The sequence below is a fragment of the Herpailurus yagouaroundi genome, unplaced genomic scaffold (assembly GCF_014898765.1).
Source record: "Herpailurus yagouaroundi ecotype Mexico unplaced genomic scaffold, PumYag 142, whole genome shotgun sequence".
Taxonomy (NCBI): domain Eukaryota; kingdom Metazoa; phylum Chordata; class Mammalia; order Carnivora; family Felidae; genus Herpailurus; species Herpailurus yagouaroundi.
This window is the reverse complement of record NW_024412397.1, coordinates 41,309,350-41,335,284: the sequence shown is the minus strand read 5'-3', so window position 1 is coordinate 41,335,284 and position 25,935 is coordinate 41,309,350. Positions and strand designations below refer to the sequence as shown.

At 34.2% G+C, this 25,935-nt stretch overlaps 1 protein-coding gene across 5 annotated transcripts in view; it reads right to left on the bottom strand.

Moving 5' to 3' along the window:
- TRAPPC8 (trafficking protein particle complex subunit 8) overlaps positions 1 to 25,935 on the bottom strand; it is an 83,673-nt gene that overhangs the window by 5,260 nt on the left and 52,478 nt on the right. For all 5 annotated transcript variants that reach the window (XM_040479148.1, XM_040479150.1, XM_040479151.1 and 2 more), the window contains 11 exons: positions 25,459 to 25,533; positions 24,809 to 24,935; positions 24,233 to 24,387; positions 18,782 to 19,224; positions 14,882 to 15,029; positions 13,462 to 13,558; positions 12,101 to 12,169; positions 11,954 to 12,012; positions 9,479 to 9,652; positions 6,555 to 6,656; positions 2,118 to 2,263 (listed from right to left, as the gene is read on the bottom strand). In XM_040479148.1, the coding sequence (XP_040335082.1) occupies positions 2,118 to 2,263; positions 6,555 to 6,656; positions 9,479 to 9,652; positions 11,954 to 12,012; positions 12,101 to 12,169; positions 13,462 to 13,558; positions 14,882 to 15,029; positions 18,782 to 19,224; positions 24,233 to 24,387; positions 24,809 to 24,935; positions 25,459 to 25,533 (1,595 nt within the window). The remainder of the gene's footprint in view (positions 1 to 2,117; positions 2,264 to 6,554; positions 6,657 to 9,478; positions 9,653 to 11,953; positions 12,013 to 12,100; positions 12,170 to 13,461; positions 13,559 to 14,881; positions 15,030 to 18,781; positions 19,225 to 24,232; positions 24,388 to 24,808; positions 24,936 to 25,458; positions 25,534 to 25,935) is intronic.

Sequence of the window (25,935 nt, the reverse complement as noted above, 5' to 3'; positions counted from 1 at the left end):
CTGGATGGCTCAGTCATTAAGTGTCTGACTCTTGGTTTTGACTCAGGTCATGATCTCACAGTTCATGAGTTCAGGCCCTGCATCAGGCTTTGCACTGACAGCGTGGAGCCTGCTTGGGATTCTCTCCCTCTCTCCCTCTCCCTTTTTGTCCCTTCTCCTCTCTCTCAAAAATAAGTAAATAAACATTAAAAAAAAAAAAAAAAGAAACATCAGGGAATCCAAATTTCCCATGAAAGTACATGAAGTCATGACAGATTGATAGGGATAAAACATACCATCTTCCCCCTCAACTACAGCTGCATATTAGAGCAACATTAAGACCTGGACAAAAAGAATTTTATAAATAATTTAAATGGTTAAAATTTTTAAAAATCTGACAACAGTGGTGGTAAAGATATGAAGCAAAGGGAACTGCTGGTGAGTTGTACAAGATGGTCAAACTATTTGGAAAAATTCCTAGATAAGTATGCAAAAATAAGGGGGGCTGGGCAAGTTCACATAAACCGAGAGATTATACACAAGATTATTCACAGCAGAATTCAAAATAGCTCAAATATGAAAATAATCCCAAAGTCCATCAAGAGAGTAAATTATTCCAGTGTGTTCAAACATATTCATATGGCAATGAAAATGCTATAGCTTCATGCAGTGGCTGACAATTACTAACATAATATTAAATGAAAGCAGCTGGACATAAAAAGAAGATACTCTGTATAATTCCATTTATATAATAAAGTTCAAAAAATGCCCCATGAAAATCAAAATTAGAGATGCATATAAACTTAGTTGGGAAAATTATAAAAAGAAGCAAAGAAATGACTACCAATATGGGGGGGGGCAGGGTAGTGACTGTGAGGGAGTACCAGTGGGCTTCTGAGATGCTAGCAATATTTTATTTCTTGAATACAGGTAGTTTGGTTATTTGGGTGTTAATTTTGTGGGGGGCAGGGAGGAAATGACTGTAGTCACTCATTGTCAGATCCAGTAAGTAACCTTTTCATCCTTTTACTATTTGACATTTTTGCAGCATTTTAAACAGTTAACCCATTTCTCTCTCACTGAACTTTTGAGATATCACTTTCTCATTGATCTTTTCTTCCTAATTACTTCTCAACCAGTCTTTTTCACGGATTTCTTTTTCCTTAGCTTTTCTCTCAGATGTCATTGTTCTGCAGGTCACTGTTCTTTTTGTTCTATCCCACCTCATCCCCACCCCTACCCAGGGTGACTTCACCAAAATTCATACCTTCAATTTTCACTTATAGACTGATTCTAATAGACTTCTCTCCATGTTTTTATACCTGCAAACCAGCAACTTTTTGAAGTGTCATCTGATTTAGGACTTTTTATTTACAGAACCTTAAGTTTATATAATCAACCTACTTACCAAAATTGCAAATACAGATGCCCCTTGAACAATACAGGGGTTAGGGGTACCAACCCCCACACGATTGGAAATCATATACACCTTCTGACTACCTTAACACTTAACTACTAATAGCCTACCGTTGACCCAAAGCTTTACCAATAACATTTAAACTGTCGATTAATGCATATTTTGTATGGTATATGAATGATATACTATATTCTTATAATAAAAGAAACTGAAGAAAAGAAAATATTAAGAAAACCCTTAAGAGAAAACACATTTACAATAAAAAAGATCATGTATAAGTAGACCCACACAGTTTGAACTTCATTGTTCAACTGAACTGAACATCATTCCCCAAGAAGTTTGGCACTTAGTAAATCTTAAGTAAATGATGCTATTAAAACTTGAACTGTTTGATGAGTCTATACTATAGTCATTTCTTACAATTAATTTGTGTCCAACACAAAAACAACATATTTTTTCCTTGTTTTTGACTTAGTGATAAACTTGCCCACCAGAAACTTTTGGCAATTGAGGTGTCTAAGGCAAATAGCCATCTCTAACCACAGGTGCAACATACAGTAATCAGAGTAAAGGGTAAAATATTTAAGAGCACTTTACAGATACTCAATATTATTCTAAATTTCTTCATCAATATTTGGGTTAATGCTATCGTTTAAATAAATAAGAATCTCTGCGTGGGTGTGCACACGTAGAAAAATTTTAACAAAAATAAGCCTCAGACCTTTTTTGATGAAATGGATGATTAAATGATTCTGGATAGTGAAGACTCGTTTTAATGAGATTAGAAAGCTGCTCTACTGACGGTCTTAAAGGAACTGTAGTGTTTTCTGGCCTGAAAAATTTTAATAGTTCCATTTCTGGTGGTTCCTGAGAAAAGAAAAAAATATACATATGACAATAAAAACACTGTCTTGTTAAAATATAGCATAAACAAAAGTAGTTAAAAACAGCTGAGATAAGGGAAAGCATGAACAATACTTTCTGCTGTTATTTAAACCAATAGAATCATCTGCGATATAATCTAGGATAAAGAATTTAGACTCAGGGGCGCCTGGGTGGCTCAGTCAGTTAAGTGTGTGATTCTTGATCTCAGCTCAGGTCATGATCTCGCAGTTTGTGAGTTGGAGCCCCATGTCAGGCTCTGCATGGACAGTGTGGAGCCTGCCTGGGATTCTGTCTCTCCCTCTCTCTGCCCCTCCCCTGCTCATGCTCTCTCCCTTTCTCTCTCAAAATAAATAAATAAACTTAAAAAAAAAAAAAGAATCTAGGATCAGAATCATTTATTCATTCTTTATTTATTATATGCTGGAGTTAGACTTGAATTCCAACAATTTCACATATTAGCTCTGTGATCTTGGATAAGGCATTTAATATCTTAAGACTTAATTTCCTCATTTATAAAAAAGTCTCATAATAATTTCAAAATCTGTTGTGGGTCTCATCTAGTAAAATTCCTTATTACTTAGTACTTAAGCTACAGACATTCAATTGTATAGCATCTGTTTTAATAAAGAACTAAAGTTGCCTTAAAATTTCATTTTGAAAATAGACTGCTGTGTTTTATAGATTGTAATCCTTCATCTCTATTAACTGAAGGTTAACATACATGTAAAAGTCTCAATATAGCCAATGTCAGGCATACTGTAAACATTTCAATATCATTATCATCTAAATGAAAAGAGAGAGTATTGTTCCCTTTCTAGTGGTATTTTTTTCTTAACCATTTTTTTTCTCCATTTCCCTTTACCATCCAGGAAAATTTTGATTTTTAATTTCTTGCTAGCCTAGCTGGACATTGATCTACACCAGGGATTGGCAAACTACAGCCCATGGACCAAATTCAGCCTGCCTCCTGGGTTTTTTTTTTGTTGTTGTTTGTTTTTTGGAAAGAAAGTTTTATTGACCCATAGCCATATCCATTTGTTTACATCCTGTCATATGGTTGCTTCTGGACTTCACCAACAGAGATGAGTAATTAAGACAAAGACCTTCTGGCCAGTAAAGCCTAAAATATTACCTACCATCTGCTTATTCTTGGAAAAAGTTTGCTGATCCCTGATCTATATAGCTGTAAAAGCAAGACCTAAATTTGCTTTTGATTTATAAGTCAGAGAAAAGTGACTAGAGGTTTACTCTGGAAGAAAGAAGAGAACGGAAGCAGAATTTCTGGGGTGCTGGTTATGTTCTATTTCTTTATCTGGGTCCTGGTTATACTGGAGTATTCTTCAATTTGTGAAATTCAATGAGCTATTCAACTGTTCTGTATTTATCTTACACTTCAATTGAAAGTTAAAAAAAATGTATTTTTTAATATATTCCAATCATCAAAAAATAAGCTATTATTTGAGACTTCTAAGTTATACTAAATAAATTTCTATATGCCACTTATTAGGAGGAAAATACATGAACAACAGCCATGAAAAGGATACCAAAGGCCCAAGCTAATTTACTAACAGAACATTTAAAAGGTTTCCCCCCTCCCAGCTTTAGAGTAGCAAAAAGTATTTTCACAATCAGCACTAAATATTTGTGCAGCAGTTTGATAATAAGGATCTGATTCTACCTTATGACATTTCTACCACAAGACAGACAAGGTGTAAAGAATAATTATCCTGGTTTTACAAGTGAGTAGTAAGCTAAAGTTCATTAAGTTATGCAAGTAATTTATACTAGATCATCAATCTGAAAGTTTTTGGGCTCCAAATCTATTATTCACAGTATGATGAAACCGCTTTATGTCCCAAGCTCAGTTAACCATATAAAGAGAATATAAAATATTTCAAAAGTGAAATACAGAGAAATAAAAAGGATATGCTATTCATGGTACAGAAAATGAAAATATCACTTTTTTTGTAAATGTTTATTTATTTTTGAGAGAGAGAGAGAGAGAGAGAGAGCAGGGGAGGGGCAGAAAGAGAGGGGGACAGAGGATCTGAAATGGGCTCTGCATTAACAGCACAGAGTCTGATGTGGGGCTCAAACTCAGGAACTGAGAGATCATGACCTAAGACAAAGTCTGATGTTTAACTGACTGAACCACCCAGGGGCCCCAAGAATACAAATATATTTTATATAAATCACTTCTGGGGTACCTGGGTAGCTCAGTCAGTTGAGCATCTGACTTCAGCTCAGGTCATGATCTCACGGTCTGTGAGTTCAAGCCCCGCATCGGGCTCTGTGCTGACAGCTCAGAGCCTGGAGCCTGCTTTAGATTTGTGTCTCCCTCTCTCTCTGCCCCTCCCCCACTCATGTGCGCGCGCGCGCTCTCTCTCTCTGTCAAAAATAAACAAACATTAAAAAAAAAATTTTTTAATCACTTCTTCCTTTTCTAAATACTTATTCTGCCTATGTTTGAGATATTCTAGATTATCAAAAGTTTGTAACACAGACAACCAAAACTTAGGACTTCAAAGGGGAAAAAACAATTTTCTTATATTAAGAAATAGATCCAGGGTTAAATTTGATATCTTCATTAAACCTAATGGAATATTACCATTAGTAATCATCAAAGTAAAAACTGATTCAAGTTGTAGAACAACCAGTGGATGCTAAAACTAGTGGAACTAGGTTTAACAAGAAATCAGACATTTACATAGGCCCAAATTATTTCTCCACAAATTACTTATTAGAAACAACAGTAACTTTACTGTAGAGAAATAAGGTGGACCTTATCAGTGTGACCCATCACTGATAATGAAACAAATTAATATCAAGAGCTTTCTGATGTAATTCACTGGCAGGGACATAACATCACTTCTGTAGTATCCCTGCCAAAAATGTATAACCTTAATCTAGTCCTGAGGAAACAAGAAAAAACCAAAGAGGTATTATTTTACATTAAAATAACTTGCCCATGCTCTTCAAAGATATCATATGACACAGGACAAATGAAGGCTCAGAAACTGTCCCAAATTAAAGGAGACTAGAGAAACAGGACAAGTAAATGCAATGTATGATCTTAGACTGGATCCTGGTAAGACAACACAAACTGTTACAAGGATAAAATGGAGAACTCTGATGGCATTTGAATATGGGCTATACAGGAGTACTGCATCAATGTTAAACTTCATGAATTTAATAATGGTTTTTGTGATTATTTGAGAGATTATTCTTTTTTTTTTTATGATGTGGGAGAAGTTTTTTTTTTTTTTTAAATGTTTGTTTATTTTTGAGAGACAGAGAGAGACAGAGTGCAAGCAGGGGAGGGCAGAGAGAGAAGGAGACACAGAATCCGAAGCAGGCTCCAGGCTCTGAGCTGTCGGCACAGAGCCTGATGCGGGGCTCAAACCCACCCTCCGATCCGTGAGATCATGACCTGAGCTGAAGTCGGACACTTAACTGACTGAGTCACCCAGGCACCCCTATTTAAGAGATTATTCTTATTCATTGCAATCCTCAATGAAGTAAATAGGGGCAGAGGAGAAGGATGTCTGCAAATTTACTTGACAGTAATTACTTAAGAATAATTAAGAAAAAAATCAATGTGTACATAAACAGAGGAAGAATGATAAAGCAAAGAAGGTAAAATGCTAACCACTGGTGAACCTTGGTAAAAGGTGTAAGAGAGTCACTCTTTACACAATCCTTGCAGCTTTTCTGCAAGTTTGAAAATTATTTCAAAATAAGTTTTCAAAAATAATGTAAGAAAGCTTGAAATTAAGATTCATTATTTAGAAATGCAATACAAGGTCATGGTTCAAATTACTGGAAATTTTGTTCATATATACAAGAACTTTTTGGTAAGATGAAATAGTATTTTATGAGAAATGAGAACACATATTAAATACTATTCCCAGCTGCTGCACAACTCCAGGGGCCTTTACATTTCACGATATGCCTCCTCTGGAGTTCTGCAGTGGCAAGGGCATGTTTCCCTTCCTCTCAAGCAAATCAATTCTTTTTGTAACTATGAATTCTAGATTCAATACAGAATATTAGGAAACCTCAAGATCACAAGTGTATCTAATACTCTTACAAGATGCTAATGAATTTTATTTATGTTCATTTCTCATTCTAATTAGTCGTCTGCCACCAACCCCTCACTCAAATCTCAATATAAAAGCCTGCATATACCAGCAGATCCCTTTAAAAACCCCAAAACCAACCAAACAAAAAACCCCAAGTTCACAAGAAGACCCAAAGCAAACATTACTATTACCTGTTTCTGAGGACATGAAAAGGCTTCTTTTCCTATAGTGCGAAGAATAACATGATGCTGACCTTCCAAAATTAGCTGCTTACTATCTTCCACTACATACGCCTAAGACATACAAAGCACAGAAATGTTACCTTGCTTGGCAATACCTCAAAAGTAATGAATGCAATTATTTGATGGAAGGTAGAAATATCATGGCTGTTTATCAATTATCAACACGATGTCTGTGTCAGCATTTCTACTTTTATTTACTCATTCAATAAATAAAGAATCTGTCAAAATCTGTTTGCCTCAGTATAATACAGTTGGGCCTGGATATTTGAAGGATACATCTTAAAATCTTTTTTCAGTTTTCTCTAGAGCTCTTAAGAAACTAGTGCTATAACACAAGTCTTTTTGTGATTGAACTACCAAAATACAGGCAAAACGTACATGCTTCTGAAATGCCACAGGGTTTATCACCTAGAAGAACATAATCGTGAAAACAGTCATAAATCTTGTAAGTGGAAATGTCACACCCTTGGAGATATCTTAAACATAAGTACATATACTTAAAAAAAAAAAAAAAAAGGCCAATTTCATCTATATCAAAACACTGGTTCCAGCATATAACTCATCTCCCTCTTGAACCACTTCTGTCCCAGAGAAAATATAATACGTAAATGGCTCTGATACGCTGTTATTGCCACATTATGCAAATACAAAGGTTTAAAAATTTTTTAACAAGCCCAATTTTTTTACTATTAGATTCAACAGACACAAAATTTCTCAGCCAAAATGCTATAGAAGTTTCTAAATGTTTATGTTCAATTTTTGTACTCATTTTACCATGACCAGTGACAGCATGTCATCTGCAGACCAACTTGGGAGTAGTGCACTAAGGCATTGGACAGCCCAGGACCTGCTCGTGTGAACTAATACGTAACCCAAAATGCTGGACTTAAACACCTGACGCGGTGGACCTTTGAGAGGTTGAATACAAGGTTCTGAGACATGTCACGTTTTTTCCAATGGTCTCATGGGATCGAACAAAAATCACCCCTAGCCATGTCTAATTCTATAAATAACATTCTCCTTTCTGCACAAAGGCTTCGCTTTTTAAAACAAACATTTATGCTTAGTTAAAACTGCTGAGTTTTTCTGTGCCTCTTTTCCAATTATTTTTCACAAAGATGTTGTCTGAGCTCGGTTTTTCTCCTGAATTATATTTTATTAAAAGAGTCCTAGGCATCCTGTGTTTCCTCCTCCACAGCTTAAATGACTTTTCAAATTTCATTTCATTCAGTGTGTCATTTCTGCATTATCTAGAGACCTCACTAAAGGAACTCTACCACTTTCTCAAATGAGTATATGATAAACACAAATACAAGCCACTACCAACTTCATATCCCATTCTTCATTCTATTCCAATTTCCATTTTCTAGCCAAGGAGCATCACAATCTTAGTTTTCTTCTTCATGTGATCAGCAGTACTACTAGTAGTGGGATTTTATTCCGGGCTGTTTTTTAAAAGGTAACACTTTCACCCCCAGCCAAAGTTACTGTGGACTTAACAATGAATACAGAGTACAGATTACTCAAAATCTTGTCTCAGTAATATTACAAACTGTTACACGGCAGGAATCTGTGGAGTGACAGCCACATATGCCACGGTTATAGTATATATTTAATGACTGGTTGGTTTACATTAAGAGGAAAATACTGCTAAGCCTGAAAATAGAATCCTCTTGATTCTAAGCCCCAAGAACATCTGATTTCAAGCTAAAAATGTGTAACTGACCTTTTAAATATTAAACATCTATAGTCAACAAAAGTACCAATTTGTTTAAGCAGTTTTATTAAAACTCATGCAAAAAATAAAAAATAAAAAACTTATGCCAGCTTAGTTTCAAGAAAGTTTATTTAAAAATGTGTGATTTAGTAAAAATAATAGTCTAGAATATCTGAACCAATTTAAAAATACATATATTGATCATCTACTATGAAAATACCTCTATGTGAGAGAGCTCTTGTATCAGACAACACAAAATGAAACCTTTCCACATAGTTCAGGTGAATATCCTTAGGCAAGATCCTTAATTTCACTGTAGAATTGTTTTTTAAAAAGTAATATATAATTTTATTATATATTCTATGTAATGTATACAATTTATATACAATTATAAATTTCTAAGATACAGAGGGTACACTGTGCGAAACAAGCCTGCTCTGTATAACAGGTAACTCTAAGGAAGACTAATGCCTAAGCAATCTCATTTTGCTCTGTCATGTGTGGATCTTATTTGGATATGATTTTTTAAAAATTAAAATATTTTAAAATAATCTGGAAAAAACAAAAACAGACCAACAAATAGATCATAATTAAGAATTACTGTTAATTTGGTTGTATGAGATAACAATATTTTGGAGATGTTAAAGAAAGTCTTCATCTGCTAGAATACAGAGCATTTACACGTAAAATATTATGTCACTAAAAAAAAAATACTATAGCAAATAATAAAGGAAAGTAAAAATATAAGAAAACAAAGGAGAGGGGCTAATGGAATAGATGAAAGATGAATAGCAACAAATTAGTGACTATGGAGTCTGAGTAATGGGTACCTGAAGGTTCACAGTGCTATTTTTTTCCATTTTCAGTTTCTGAAAATGCCAATAATAAAGAATTTAATAATAACAGTTGTTTTCATTAACAAATCTATAATATTCTCAGTACCACTTAGAAGTAACAATAACAAAGAAGAAAGCTATCTAATTTGAATTCTTTAAAAAGTCATTATAGAACTACTAAATAAAATTATAAAACAACTTTAATATTGAAACTAAAAATTTAAGCAGAAAAAATGCAAATACCAGCTTACATTTGTTCTTTAGCTTAAGGCTCAAGTATCTGTAAGCAAGGCTTGCTGAAATAATTTAGTAACACATACCTTCCATAATACGACAATATTCAAATCCACCTCACTGCACTTCTGAATCAATCTCACAGCATCCTCTAATGACTGTTTTTCAGTATGCACGGACGGCTGGGCTTGTGGTTTCTTTAATTCAGAAGATAAGCTTCGATAAAAGAAGTCTGCACATGGACTTGCTGAACTTATTATCTGTCAAAAGAAAGTCACTTATCTACATAAATGTTTTCAATTAAATACACCCTACCAAAATTTATATTTCTCTATATGTTTCTGTATAACCAAAACGCTTATTAAAAAATTTCTTGTCAATCTGTCAATAAAGGGAGGCTGTAAAACACACTAAAACACTTAAACACCTAAAATATTTGGTATAAATTACCCTGAATCTTAAAGCTGTTACCTCAAAATAATTAATCTACACTGCCATGACATTAGGTTTGACCTTCCAAGTATCCAGGGAAGATGATGGGTAGCTCTAAGAAAATGAATAAAAAATAAATTATTGAAAAGTAATATTTTTTGTACTATTAAAATAACAGAAATAGTTCTCATTCGAATACTTAGAATACTAGACAACATCTAGTGAAACAGAATGCAAACTGAGTAATTGGTCTTAATGTGGCTCTTCTACTTGAAGGAAGAGAACATGAGAAAAGAATTTTTTAAAAACTTCTTAATGGAATCAGAAGTACAGGATTTCCTTTAATGGGATATTATGTTTCACAGTAAACTGTCTACACTTAGGATTCCCTTCATTATAGGCTATATTATATAGATGCTAAGTTTCAAGTTAATTATTAAATATTAATAAATATACACATTTTCCCTTTAAGAATAAACTATTTTCTGGTAAGCAATTGTCCCCATAGTTCTCTCATTAATCTGTAGTGCTTGGGGAGTTCTATTTACTCAACCAGATTCATCAAAAGGGAAAATGTCCTTTTTTGTCTTTACTTTCTTCAGTACTCCTATACAAAATTATTTGCTAATATATACAATAAAAATTATACACTTAATATGATTTAAGGGTCTTGATTATGTCTCTAGGGATTTTAAATTTAAAAAAGAAGTGAAAAGGACAAACAACTGAAATCATGAAACCTAAATTCAGTCATTCAGGAGGCATGGCATTGCTAAAAGTATACTTGTTTTGGAATTACTGGGCTTTTGGTACTCTGAGATATTTCTAAATAACTGCTTCTTCAAATAGTCAAAAGATAGCCACAAAGAGTGAGTCAGATGAAGGCCAATGATAAGAGACATACAAAAGCATAAGAATGTCTGGAATTATCAAATCAAAAAACACAAAGAAGAAACAATAACACAAACAGTAACGTTGGTAACAGTACCAGGGCATGCCTACGTGGAAGTTTACACCCTTGGTGCAGCATTTCTCAAAGCAAATCACCACATCACCTCGTCAGATTATATGCAGAGCTGGCTGAAAATGCATATTCCTGGGGTTAAGCTTCCAACTCTGATTTCAGCTTGGGTCATGATCTCACAGTTTGTGAGTTCTAGCCCCACATCGGACTCTGTGCTGACAGTGTGGAATGTGCTTAGGATTCTCTCTCTCTCCCTCTCTGCCCCTCCCCGACTCACATTGTCCCGGTCTCTGTGCCTCTCTCAAAATACATAAATAGGAAGGGAGGGAGGGAAGGAAAAAATGCATATTCCCAAACTCCCCCCAAGACATAACGAATCAAAGTTTTGGAGGCAGGAAAGCAAAATTTTCATTTTTACAAAATTCTCAGATCAAAAATAGGGTCTGAAAAAAAAAAAAAGAGACTAATAACCTTAACATCATCTAGGAGCTTACAGTAATTTAGTATACATATTTTTTATTAAGTAAACTATGCCCCATGCAGGGCACGAACTCACAACCCCCAAATCAAGAGTCACATGTTCTACCAAATGTGCCAACCAGATGCTCCAGCTTATAGCAATTTAGAATCTCAGGTCCCACCCTAGTCCCACTGAAATAGAATTTGCATTTAACAAGAGCCCCATATGTTGTGAAAGTTTGAAAACCTACTCTAAGTGATTCTTACAAATAATTAACTTGAAATACTACTGTTTTGGAAAATACATTTAAAACTACAAAAGAGCTTATTATTTTGGTCTCAGAACCATATGATACACCAAAATCCAGAGAATTATCATCTTTATGTTCCACTGTAACCACTTTCCCTAATAAATTGGTTCCCTTGTATAATCTGGTTTCTTTCTTTAATACCAAGGTTTATACTTTTTTCCTGTGATACCCTCAAAAGAAAGTTAGTTTTGAATAACTAACTAAAATGGCATAATCCACATAGTATTTCTGGTCTGTTTTAGAGCATGAAGGGAAGCTGCAAAACCCAACAATGTTGACATATTCACCCACTAAAGATTTTGAGGATTACTAAAGCAATAGTTTTGCCAAAATAGATATTCCAGAACTGTGACTTTGATCCAGAAGATCAAATGCTATTGTGCTTATTTTCATACCTGTTCATTTCCAAAGATGATATCTGCAAAGGTGTATTTTTCTGAGGACTGTGTGGCAACTAAAAAACAGGGGAAAACAAGCTAATCATATCGTTGGCATGAAATATAAAATCCCATTAAGAAAGTCTGAAAATAAAATGAATTTACCTTCTTTTTCCTTACATCGTATTGCCTTGAAGCAAAATTTTCCCTTCTCCCTGCTGGCAAGTTTGGCATCTAGAAAGAAAAGAAAGAAAAAATTTCAAAGATCCTTCTCAGCTTCTGACATGGTAAAACCTAATTTATTATTCAGACTTCCTTAACAATACTGGAAAATAATTCATAATTATAAATAATGTTTAATGAAAAACATCTTTGTTTTCATGTCAATAAAGCAAATTTCACTCAGCCCATAAAAAGGATGAAATTCAACTTTCTTGAAATACATGGTCACACATGTGCTTGTGTGTGTGTGTGTGTGTGTGTGAATAAATAATACTCATTTTATATTTATGTGTGTTTGTGTGTGTGTGTGTGTGTGTGTGTGTGTGTGTGTGTGTGTGTGTGAAATTACAGATAAAAGTTTAAAAGATCCGAACCTGGGAACCAGGGAGCCCACAACCCACCGTTCTATCATTTCTTCATTTCCTTTCAGTATTTTTTCATATGTATGACTTACATCAATATTGCTATATGCACATACTGTGCTATGATGCATTTCCCTGCTATTACAGACACTTTTAAAATGTTAATAAATTTTAGTGACTAAAAAATAGTCTGAGTTATAATTTACATTAAAGCCACACTGAATTTCTCCCTATTAAACACAACTTTGCGATTAACTGCCCTGCTCTCAGTATACAGATTTTCCTATGTTTTGAATTAATTCCTTTGTACAAATTCCAAAAATAAGGATTACTGAAAGGCTAAATATGAGTTTAAATATTTTTATAGCTTCTGAAATAATACTGTACAATTTTTCTCCAGAAAGAGCAAATATTTTGTCAGCTTCCCTCCACTCTTAAAAGCACTGGCATTCTCATATTACTACCAGGATAACTGACAGAAATATCCTGGAAAACAATCTGTCACTATATATCACAAGTATGTATATTCTTTTAAGTGTTATATGGGTATAAAGTCAGTCACTACAGAGGTATGGTTATACACAGAAAAAACAGCCTACCAATGGCAAAGGACACAAAAAGAACCTTCCACATTCTAGTCTATATGTTTCTGTACTGTTTGAAATTTTGAAAGTGATCATCTACTCAGGCACTGATTTTCCAATTGAATAAAGAAAATGCAAATAGAAGTATGTGGAAGGGAATAAAAAGATGGGAAAGAACAGATTAAGATAGGTAATTTGATTCACAGTCACTTGAACTAATGAAAACACAACTTAATGCTTAAAAAAGTTAATTATAAAAAAGGTACCAACAATCTTCTGATATTATAGTACTATTCTGAAAAAAATCAAGCAATGAAGATTTGAAAATTTACTATGAAAAGGAAAATAAAGCACAAACCTTTGTTTTCAGAGAGATTTACAGATTTCTGGAATTTCCAGTGTTTGCTACTACTCGATACTTGTACTATATGGAATTCCTTAACACCTGCTTCACTCTATCAAAAAGAAATAAGAGTCATTTAAGATTTAGGGGCATGAACTTAGAATATTCTAATGTAAATAATATTCTGACTCTGCTACCAAAGTAAGTATTAATTAACATAAGATTAAATTTTTATTTTAAAATAAATAATATACATTTTGGAATGCTTACGTTATTTAAATCCCTCCTTAAACTTACTTAGAGAAGTCAACATTTTATATGAGAACTGTATTTAACTATGATGTACTCCCACTGGAGTATTCAGTCATTAGAACCTATCATAATGAGTTACTGATAGTATTTAATCAAACAGTATTTGTTGTCAATTTTTAATCAAAACTGTAGTATTTTTTTTATTCATTCTCATCTTTCTGAGATATCTCATTGTCATTAAGGCAAAAATAAACAAAAATTGAACAAATCAGAATCTCCATACACAGCCAACGCACATAAAGTTAATCTGTATACAATTTTTCATTTACCTGGAAAAGAGCTAATTTGAAATTATTACAATTTTCTTACTTTTACAAATGTTATTTTCTTTAAACATCACCAAAGTATTAAGCACATAAATCCTAAATATCCTAAAAAGCAACCTTACAAATTTATGAAGCTAAAACAAAGGACATTACAGAATTCATTACAGAATAAGCAACACCATGTAAGTATCTGAACTGAATCAATTTGATGCTAAGATGCTATCTTATTATTATTAAGTAGGCTTCACACCCAGAGTGGAGTGCAATGCAGGGCTCGAACTCACAACCCTGAGACCAAGACCTGAGCTGAGATCAATGGCCTTACCAACTGAGCCACCCAGGTGCCCCACTAACATGTTATTTTAATAATGAAATCACATTTCCTTCTTTAATACTCATTTTTATATTTAGAGTACATAAATAAACAGGAATGATAAAATGCTTGAAATGCTTTATATAAGGAAAATGGTACCCTCAGAAATATGTAAGTGACGATTATCAAGTTAATAATACTGAATGGAAAATCCTAATACAGAACTTTGTAAATTTAATTACATCAACAGATTCTGAATGGTGAGACTAGAAAGCACTCTATCAGATCTCTTTTGGGTTTAATTACTCACGTATAGGGCTACCTTTCATATGATACATACCATATTAATGCCACCAGGTCATTTTATTTGAAGAGACTTAAAATCACAAAGCTAATAGAAAATTAAGACGTTTTCACACTGTTGTATATGAATATTCCTAAATTCCTAGCTTATGCTATCTTGTGAAAAAAGAATCCTTTACTAAAAATAAAGGAAACACTTCCACTATAATTAAAAATAAAATTTAGTTTTAAACCAACTTACAGTATTGGTATTTTCCACATCCACAAAGACTAACATATTGCCCCCTCTGCCCTCCTCATCTTCAAGAGAATTACTTCTGCAGACAGTGGCCCGTACATTCAAAGATCGGCTGGTACAAATGACTGCAGTGTGTCTTAATATTCTGTGACTAAAGAAATAAAAAATAGCAAGTTTAATGTAAGAACCTCTCCATGTGTTATGATTCTCTAATTCCAAATAAAGCTTTTAAAACCTAATTGCTCTCAGGACCACTTATACTCAGAAAACAAAACAAAAACAGAATAAAGTAAAATTATGTAGTGTAACTTCCGTTCAATTCTTCTCAGTTCAGAAGGAAACTAATAGTCACCTTGACTCTAGGCATGTCTGCTTACCAAACTCATCAGTCTAGCACAGGAAAATAATTTTCATGCAGCCATGTCCTCATTATGCTTCTTCTCTGACAGTGGTTCCAAAGTAACTGATCCCCTATCAAGTAAACTTCAAACTTTAACTTGGCATTCAAAGCCCTCCACAATACAGCTATTTACATTTCCATGTTAATTCCCCGTTACTTTTTTTTTTTAATGTTGCCTCCTAAATTTTTTTTTTAAATGTTTCACATTTACTTATTTTTGAGACAGAGAGAGACAGAGTGTGAGTGGGGGAGGGGCAGAGAGAGAGGGAGACACAGAATCCAAAGCAGGATCCAGGTTCTGAGCTGTTAGCACATAGCCCAACGTGGGGCTAGAACTCACGAACTGTGAGATCATGGCCTGAGCCGAAGTCAGACACTTAACTGACTGAGCCACCCAGGCGCCCCATAATTTTTTTTTTTTTAAAGTACAATTGAAATATACTATCCTATTAGTTTCAGGGATAAATCATAGTGATTCAGTATTTTTATATATTATGAAATGATCCCTTTGATAAATCCAGTGACCACCTATCATACAAAGCTATTGCAATTACTGACTATATTCCCTACACTGTACATTGCATCCTCATGACTTCTTTTATAATTGAAAATTTGTACCTCTTAATCCCCTTCACCTATTTCGCCTACTCCACCAACTCCTCCCTACTCTGGTAACCAAAAGCTTCTTTCTTCTATGAGTCTGTTTCTGTTTTTTTTTGGATTCCACATACAGGTGAAATAATGTGGTCTGTCTTATTTTACATAGCATAATACCCGTCCAGGTCTCCACCCATGTAATCACAAATGGCAAGATTTCATTCCTCTTTATGGCTGAGTAACGTTCCTCTGAGTGTGTTTGTGTACACATGCGCATTGCACATCTTTATCCTTATCAACAGGACACCTAGGTTGCCTCCACAACTTGGCTAATATTATAAATAATACAGCAGTGAACAAAGGAATGTATGTATCTCTTTGGATTGGTGATTTTGTTTTCTCCAGATAAATACCAGAATTGAAATTGCTTTATATGGTAGTTCCATTTTAATTTTTTGAGAAACTTCCATACTGTTTTTCTAAGTGGCTGTACCAATTCACATATCCACTAACAGTGTATATGTGGGTTCCTTTTTCTCCACATCCTCACCAATATATATTGCTTTGTGTCTTTGATAACAGCCAATCTGACAAGTGTGAAATAATAGCTCATTGTGGTTTTGATGTGCATTTCCTTGATTAGTGATGCTGAGCATCTTCTCTTGTGCCTGTTGGCCATCGGTAGGTCTTCGGAAAAATGTCTACTTAGATCCCCTGCCCATTTTTAAATTGGGATTTTTTTTCTTTTTTAAATTTTTTTTAAAGTTTATTATTTTAAGTGGGGGAGGGGCAGAGAGAAAGGGAGAGAGAATCCCAAGCAGGCTCTGTACCATCAGTGAGGAGCCCAACGTGGGGCTCGAACTCACAAACTGCATATTCATGACCTGAGCCAAAACCAAGAGTTGACACTTAACCGACTGAGCCAACCAGGTGCCCCTAAATTGGGGTGTTCTTAATATTAATTGTGTAAGTTATTTATATTTTTGGATATTAACCCCTTGTTGGGTATATGATCTGCAAATACTTTGTCCCATTCAGTAGGATGCCTTTTGTTTTGCTGATGGTTTCTTTGTGCAAAAGCTTTCTAGTTTGATGTGATCCCATTTGTTTTCGCTTTTGCTGCCCTTGCCTGAAAACACTGGTCCAAAAGAATATTGCTAAGATCAGTATCAAAGAGCTCACTGCCTATGTTTTCTTCTAGGAGTTTTATGGTTTAAAATCTTGCATTCAAGTCTTTACTCCATTGTGAATTATCTTTGTTTATGGTGTAAGGTAATGGTCCAGGTTCATTCTTTTATATGCAGTTGTCCCATTTTCCCAACATCATTTATTGAAGAAACTATCTTCTCCATTGTATATTCTTGCCTCCCTGGTCAAGATTAATTGACCACATATGCATGCATTTATTTCTGGGTTTTCTATTGTGTTCCACTGATGTGTGTCTATTTTCGTCCCAGTATCATACTGTATTGATTACTATAGCTTTGTAGTATAGTTTGAAATCAGGTAGCATGACAGTTCCAGCTTTATTCTTCTTTCTCCAGAATGCTTTGGCTATTTGGGGTCTTTTGTGGTTCAACACAAATTTTAGGATTCTTTGTTCTCATTCTGTAAAAAATGCCAATCGTATTCTGATGGGGCTTGAACTGAATCTGTCGATTGCTTTGGGAAGTATGAACATATTAACAATATTAATTCTTCCAATCCATGAACACAGTGTATCTTTCCATTTATTTATGTCATCTTCAATTTCTTTCATCAGTGTCTTACAGTTTTCACAGTACAGGTCTTTTATCTCCTTGGTTAAATTTATTCCTAGGTATTTTATTCTTTTTTACGCAATTGTAAATAGGACTGGTTTCGTAACTTCTTTTTCTGATAGTTCATTATTAGCATCTAGAAATGCAATCAATCTCTGTATGCTAATTGTGGATCCTACGACTTTACTGAATTCATTACTTCTAACAATTTTCCCTTCTTTTACACATATTTTACACTGCGACCAAACTAACTATATTCAGTTTATATTTCCTAATTTGCAAATCTTCATTCATATATACAGCCACTCCCTGGAACACCCACTACTCTCTTGCCTATCCCCCTTGATACCCAAATTTTGAAATCTTTACTTTCCTTGGAAGGTCATTTCACCACTACTATATTCTACAAAGCCTTCTCTGACTGCCTTGGCCAGAGTATGCTCTATTGTACTCTGAAGGAGAATATTACTGAGTATCTAATATGTCCCCATTATAAATACTGTATCATTTTGTCCTCAGAAGTCTTAGATATTTTAGATATTCCATTAATAAATGGAGTAATACAATTATTCCTAGTTAATTTTATAAAAATGACAGCAGCATTATCACAAATAAAATAACCTGTTGTTTAATGATTTATAGGCCACAGACCCTTGTGAGTGCCAAGGTAAATTTCTTCAGTGACCCTTATTATAACACCACTCTAATCATCTGTTCTGCAAATATATATTTTCCCCCCATACATTCCCAGGAGTCAGAAGAGGGCACAGGGAAAAGGAAAGGTAAAACGAAGTAATTTTCTTGAAACAGGATGACTATCGACAGGTTGTTTTCACATACAAATGGTACCTGTGAACTTCATTATTATGTGGTAACTTTGGCCCTGGTACTTGGTCGAATCAGAGAATCATGAAGTTAACAGACAGAAGCCACTAAGAAGATTATAGTAGCCTAATTTTTTTCACTTTTGGCTACTTAGAACTTAGATTAGGGACAAACTCAATTATAAACATCATGCATAATACAGAAGGGAGTAATTTTTTAAATAAACAATGACAGATGTTAACAAATATCAAAATGTTTATTTGAATTTGTGCACATACATTAAACACAGAGCTTAAATCAAGAAAGTTTTATAATACTCACCGGATCTTAGGCTGCTTTTTAACACTTTCATAGTAAAACAAAAAGTTAATTTCATGGACACCTTCTTCATCTGGCCCACGTAACCACATTGGTAGCTGGACTGAAGCTCCAGGTAGAAGAACAGTGTCAGGAAGGGGAACAGGAATCACCTCTGGCTGACTCCCTATGCCAATGCCAAAGTCTACAGAGGAAGCCGATGATATGAGTGCCGTACACACAGCGGTAGAGTCTGTCGCAACAGTCTTGTAAGCACTACAGTTCTCAGAAGCTGAAGGACTCAGTGGTGTTAGAACAGCTGTGTTACCACCAAAAGTAAAGAACTCTGGACGTTTAGAAACAACCTTCAATCCAGTAAGAGGACTTTTGCTGACATTGACAAACTCTACATATGCTTTTCGGATTTCTCCACAGAGGAGCCCTGTAGGGAAATGTATAAAGAATACCTGCATTGGAGGGAAAAAATATTATTATATTGTCTGTTAAAAATTCCGAACCTCTAATGAATAATAAGTTGTTATATTTCTTTATAAAGAGAATTTCATTAATTCTCTTTGATATCTCCCTGAATATGTGGCAATTAACAATACCATTTTAGAAAATGTTATTCAACAGCAGATGTCAGAGGTATGAATTAAAGACAAAACATCAGTGACAAGTGAGTATCAGCAAAACTCTGACGACTGTGTAGACTATGGGTAAGAGAAGTTGTAAGAAATTTAACATAGCTATGTGAATTAAATAATTGTCAGTTGAAAAGCCCTTATCAATGTCAACTTGAAAAGTAGCTCAACTATTTATTTACACAACAAGATGAAAAGATACCCCATAAGTCTTAAATGGGAGGAATGTACAGATCCATGATTCCATATCCATAATTTTAAAACCAAAAAGCTCCAAATGACCTCAAACGTTTAGTAACTCACATGGGAACAAAACCCGATCTAACAGAGGCTTTTTATACCCTTTCCCATTTAGTGTGATAGTCCTATGGTTCAGTCACACAATATTAATTTGCTTGATTTCCAGATGCTACCACAAACCCAACAGGGGTTACATAACACTTTATATAAGAAACCACACACACACACACACACACACACACACACAATTTCTAAAAATTAAAGGAGAAAAAAATTTCCAACACACATCCGGCCTCAGAATTTCAGATAAGGGAATGTGAACCTGTATTACAGAGGTAGAAATATGGGCTACCAACCATCTAGTACGTTATCTGCATTTCCCCTTAAGTCAGGAGCCTGGGTGGCTGGGCATTTGACTCTTGCTTTCTCCTCAGGTCATGGTATCATGGTTTGTTAGTTTGAGCCCCATATAGGCTCTGTACTGGCAGTGCAGAGCCTGCTTGGGATTCTCTCTCCCCCTCTCTCTGCCCGTCCTCCTTGCATATGCACACTCTCTCTCAAAATAGATAAAGTTAAATAAAATTTAAAAAAATAAATAAAAGATCCTTAAGTGTAAATATCAGAGGTACACTGAAAGTATCCAAGAAAAGAGGAACATAAAGGTAAAAGTGTAAGAAAAAATGTTCTAATGAAGTTATGACTAGTAGTCCCAGAGGAGTTATAAAAATCCAGTGGAAAAACCTGTTTCTTAATCTAAGTTTGAAAGGAATTTCACTATGGCCATAGTCTTAAGGAAAGCAGATAACTTCTGTGGATGTCAGAAGCTTTAAAAGTGGATATGAAAATGGGGTGCGTGGATGGCTCAGTTGGTTAATTAAGTGTTCAACTTCAGCTCAGGTCATGATCTCACAAGTTCACGAGTTTGAGCCCCACAGTGGGCTCTGTGCTGACAGCTCGAGCCTGGAGCCTGCTCCAGATTCTATGTCTCCCTTTCTCTCTGCCCCTCCCCTGCTCATGCATGTTCTCTCTCTTTCTCTCTCTCAAAATAAACAAACATTAAAAAAAATTTAAAGAAAAGGCCTCTGACCTAAATCCTCCCCCCCCCCCAAGGTAAGAGGATGGCAAGACAGTGAATAAATGACATTTGTGTATTTTCTTAAGGCAAAATATTTATGGTATGGATCTATTGTGGGTTTTTTTTGTTATTCACTACAAGCTTTTTTGTTTAATCAACCAAACACCCGTTGTTACTATGTAGAATAAGAGGTCCTCTACATATTCTACCTTCTGCAAGGAAAATTACATCTATAACAATAATGTTTTTTTTTAAACCACTATGGTATGCAAGAAGAAAACTTAAATACAGAATGAGCAATATCAAAAACAAAATAATTTTAAAGACTACTCAGTTAAACATTTAAAATTAAACATCATCTGGTTCAATTTTCCTCATTTCGTAAGAGAAGAAACTTTCCAAGGTCAGATAATTAGAGATGGAGCTTAGAAAAAAAGTCTAAAAGAAAGGCTCTATACGTAATAATCTATCATCTGAGAAGTACCGCACTTAAAAACCATTTGTACTTTTACCAATCTTAGTAACAAAGAACATCTTAATCATCAGATACAATGAAAAGTATAAGCTGGGTGGCTCAGTCAGTTAAGCATCCAACTCTTGATCTTGGTTAGGGTCGTGATCTCACGGTTCAGTTCCTGAGATCAAGCCCTGAGTCGGGCTCTGCACTAACAGTACAGGGCCTGCTTGGGATTCATTCTCTCTCCCTCTCTCCCTCTCTCTCTCATTCTCTCTGCCCCTCTCCTACTCATGCTCTCTCACACTCTCAAAATAAATAAATAAGCTTAAAAAAAAAGGGTAAGCTATAAAAACTGAGTATTCTGGTGTCCTCAATGGACTGATTTCAATTAACCAGAGGGGTCAGAATCTTCCCTTTCAAAAGTAAGCTCTAGGAAATTCTTATGTATAGAATTCCAAGCAAACTGTATAAATTAGTGACTTCTAAACTATAATGATGGGGGGCGCCTGGATGGCTTAGTCGATTATGCATCCAACTCCTGATTTCAGCTCAGGTCATGATCTCACACTTGTGAGATTGAGTCCTGTGTGCCTCTGTGTGGACAGTGCACAGCCTGCTTGGGATTCTCTCCCTCCCTCTCTCTCTCTGACCTTTCTTTCCCTACTCACACATGCACTCTCTCTCTCAATACATATAAACTGAAAAACAATAAATAAATAAATAAATAAATAAATAAATAAATAAATAACTAGCTAGCTATAATGATGAATAGCCCTAAAATAAAATTTGGATCCCAACTCATTTCAATCCATCTTCAGCCTTAGAACTCCTAGGTGTAGCAATGCAAATCCTAATAAAAATCCAATGCATTACTACGGGAACTTGACAGGCTTATACAAAAATGGCACAAGTATAAGAAAAAAGAAAAAAATTAAAGATTAATTTTTAATCTGGTTTGCCAGATTCAAAAAATTATAAAGCAAGATTATAGTATTGACAAAGAAAGATGAGGAATTATTATCGGCAAGAATAGGTATACACACTTTAAGGATATTAGTATATTAGAAAGATGGTATAATGAGTTGCCAATATTCAATTAACGGTAAAAATAAAGTTTGACTCGCTAGCCCTTGACATTCGGAAGAGTATTATTCCCTTGGATTTAAAACAGAACACAGACATTAAAAAATAAAACGGTAAGTTTTGACTATAGAAGTCTCTTAAAAGTGTTTGTAAAACTCAGAAGCAACAAAGGACAATCAGATAGGCCTTCATGTATGTTAAAAGCCTTAACATGGTGAAAGACACCAAATCAAAGTTAAAATATATAAAATATTTATCAAGCAGAAGCTAGCACTGAAGTCAGTCCATAAGTCTTTTTTTTTTTTTTTTTTTTTTTTGCCCTACATAACTCTCTAAGTGAACCATAATTAACCAAGTGTAAATCTTGGGCAGAATACATGTGGCTCAGCAATACCCTCCCTCAAACACAACCCTCCCCTTTACTTTTTTAATGAGTATACCTCCCTCTCCCCATACAGGCATAGGATTAGTGCCCATAAAAACCATCCAATGAGAAAAGGGAAATGGTACCCAATTCAAAGGGTATCAACAGGTAATCATATAAACATATAGAAGAAAAAAAATCATATGAACAAAAAACGTATGAAGATTGATCAATCTTATCAGACATCAGAGAAATGTAAATAAAAAGAATGTCATTTTTCACCAATCTGATTTGCAAAAGTAAAAAAAAAAAAAAAAAGTGATAATACCCAGTATGTCATAAATGTGAGACAACGGATATTCTCATGCTCAAGGTAAGTGCAAATTGCTATAGCCTTGCTGAAGGTAATTCTGTAGTATGTTACAAAACATTTTATTTATATATCCTTTGACCGAGCAATTCCACTTTAGTCTAAACTAGAACACAAAGTATATACATAATGTGATTTACTGCAGAACTATCAGTAATGATGAAAAACCAGAACCACACTCAACAACAGACAAATGGTTAAAATACATTATGGTATCTAAATAAAGGAATAACATATATAGCTGTAAAATAAGGAATTTTTACTGAATGAAAACAAAGACCAAGTTATGTTGTTAAAGACAAAAAGTGAGTAAGGATAAAATGTACAGTATGATTCCATTTATAATTACTAAAACTATACATAAGTGTTCAGTGAAAGGTCTGAAAGGAGAAAACGCCAATTTAATATCACGAGCACTTGTAAAAGGTAAGTGGCTAAGCTTCTAACTCCCCTACTAAGAAAACTTGAGGATGCAGGAGGAAAGACCTTCTGCCAGTGTCTGTAATACTATACAACCCTGCCACTGGTCTGCCTCTCAGGTAGACAACTAATCCAAGGTAGGCCAGATTTCTCTCCTAGAAACTTGAAACTAGTAATAAAGTGGCACAAAGACTGGAAAAGTTGTTAAACTAAGGTCATATCAAAAGCAATGCTTTCTAAAGGCTCACAAACATTTGCTGCTAAATTTCCTGGAGGTGCCAAGTCCTTATTTTTCTGAGACTTCCTGTTCTAGAATACTTCAGTTTCCAAGAGATGTTCCAATATCCTTTAACTAAATAATACATTTTCTCTTTTTTGGCTTATGCTCCCTAGCATCAGTTTCTATCTTCTGCAACTAAAAAAGCTGGAACTTATATGGCATAAAAGTAGGGTGGGGTAGGAAAACAGAGAGAATAAAGGGAATATTGTTTCTTACGAATATATTTATCTATTTTGTGTAAACTTTTTACAAGCATTAATTCCTATATTATTTGTGTACCTTATCAAAAAAGAGCCACTGATTTTAATAAAGTGTTCTTTAAATGCATTTTCTCTATTTCCATCAATATTTTGAGGTTTATATTTTATAACCTGGCTGTGACTTATCTTTGTAAATCAGACCTATTTAACCCTAGCTTAGCAATAATTAAAAAGTATGGTTCAATGTAACATCAGTACTTTCAAAGTCTATAATTAATTTACTGAAAATATTATCTGACCTTATAATTTATTAAGTCCATGAAATTTTAAAAAGTGAAATACCTCCAACAGTGGCATTTCCTCCGTGATAATGGGATCTAACCGTCGATCAGGACCATATTTGATAGATGTTTTCTCTTCTTTTGTATTGTTAAGTCGAGGACCTTGAATTTCTAAATCCTGTCTCCCTCTGACTGACATACTCAAGGAATGTTTTCCTGAAACAAAAAATAATCAATGCCCTAAAATAATTTGATATGTTAAGTGACATAAATTTAGCTTGAATACTGTAACTTTCATATTATTTCTAGAAAAATTCTAGACAATTACTGAGTAGCATGAATCATCAAAGAATTAGTCACATTTTACTTTTATGTTTAACCGTACCTACTGTATGCTGCTCAATTTCTCATTTAGGAGAAATGAGACTTACTTACTTTGCAAATACAAAATACATTAGAAAGGAATACAGTTGTTTATTTTTGAAGCAATGGCAGAGTTTAAAATAATCCAAATAATCTAACTGCCTTGGTTAAAGGTACATTAGACCCATTTTTAAAACATGCTATTTTCATTCATTTTATTTTATGAAGATTTAATTACTAGTTTTGTATCTGTTTAGCAATGCTATGGTTTTACCTGTGTGACATCCAGGAAGAGAACCAATGCCATCTACTGTCATGCAGCCCTGAATAGTGCCAAGATTATAAACAACTCCGAGAATATGCAGCTCCCCTATGTGATGGGGAAAGAGCTTTAGTCTTGCCTGTGGAGATATTTAAGTCACTCTTATTATCTGTTTTCATAATATCTTAAATAGTGCAATACCTAAATTCTGTAATATTGCAGAAATTGAAAGTCATGACCTAAGCTTTTGAATAATGAATTAATTTATTATACTGGAAAGCATTTGCTTCAAAAGAAAAATCTGTAAATTCTGTAAATTCTACAATTACAGGCACAGATCTTAACTAATACTTCAAAGTAAACAAAAACCAAAATATTCTGGTCAACCAAATGTCATATGAAATTACCATACTGACCACCCCACAAAAAAAAAAAAAAAACCCAAAAACATTGCACCAGGCTTCTTTGAAAATTAACAAGCCAAATTAACAAACCAGACTACTCTTCTCCCACCAATTTCCTCTTCTGCAATTCCTGTTTCTGAATCTTCCAAATTTTAGCTTTTAAGAAAATTAGAATATAAAATAAACCTAATAAATTGGTTTTTTAAATTTGTTTCCAACTTACTTTTTCTTAAGACATAAAAATAAGAAAATAATTACCACTTTAGATTCTTCACTGTTAATTAAGAATTCTGAAATAAGTTCAGTTCCAATCATTTTAGGTTCACCTGTTACCTGAAAAATATTTTGTAAAATACATATTCTAATGAAAAGTATCAGAAGAATATTAACATTCCTATACATCAATATTTAAGAACAATAACAATAATTACAGTTAGCATTTACCAGGTTCTTACTATGTGCTAATCAATATACAAAGTTGTTTTTTTTTTTTTACTTTCACACCTGGAGTGATCTAACATGTGATATATTTTTCTATTTCATTCAGTCCAATTCAAGTGAGGAGGATAAGTGATCTACTCAAAGTTGCAGCCACCAAGAGGATAAAACATCAAGACATAAAGTTCAGCTACTAATTGTCAACAATGGCCAAAATGGCCGCTTAGTTTAATTTTGCAGTAAGAGCAAATTTCTCCATCTCTTACTCTGACTGGCCTCTTTTTCCACATTGTCCAA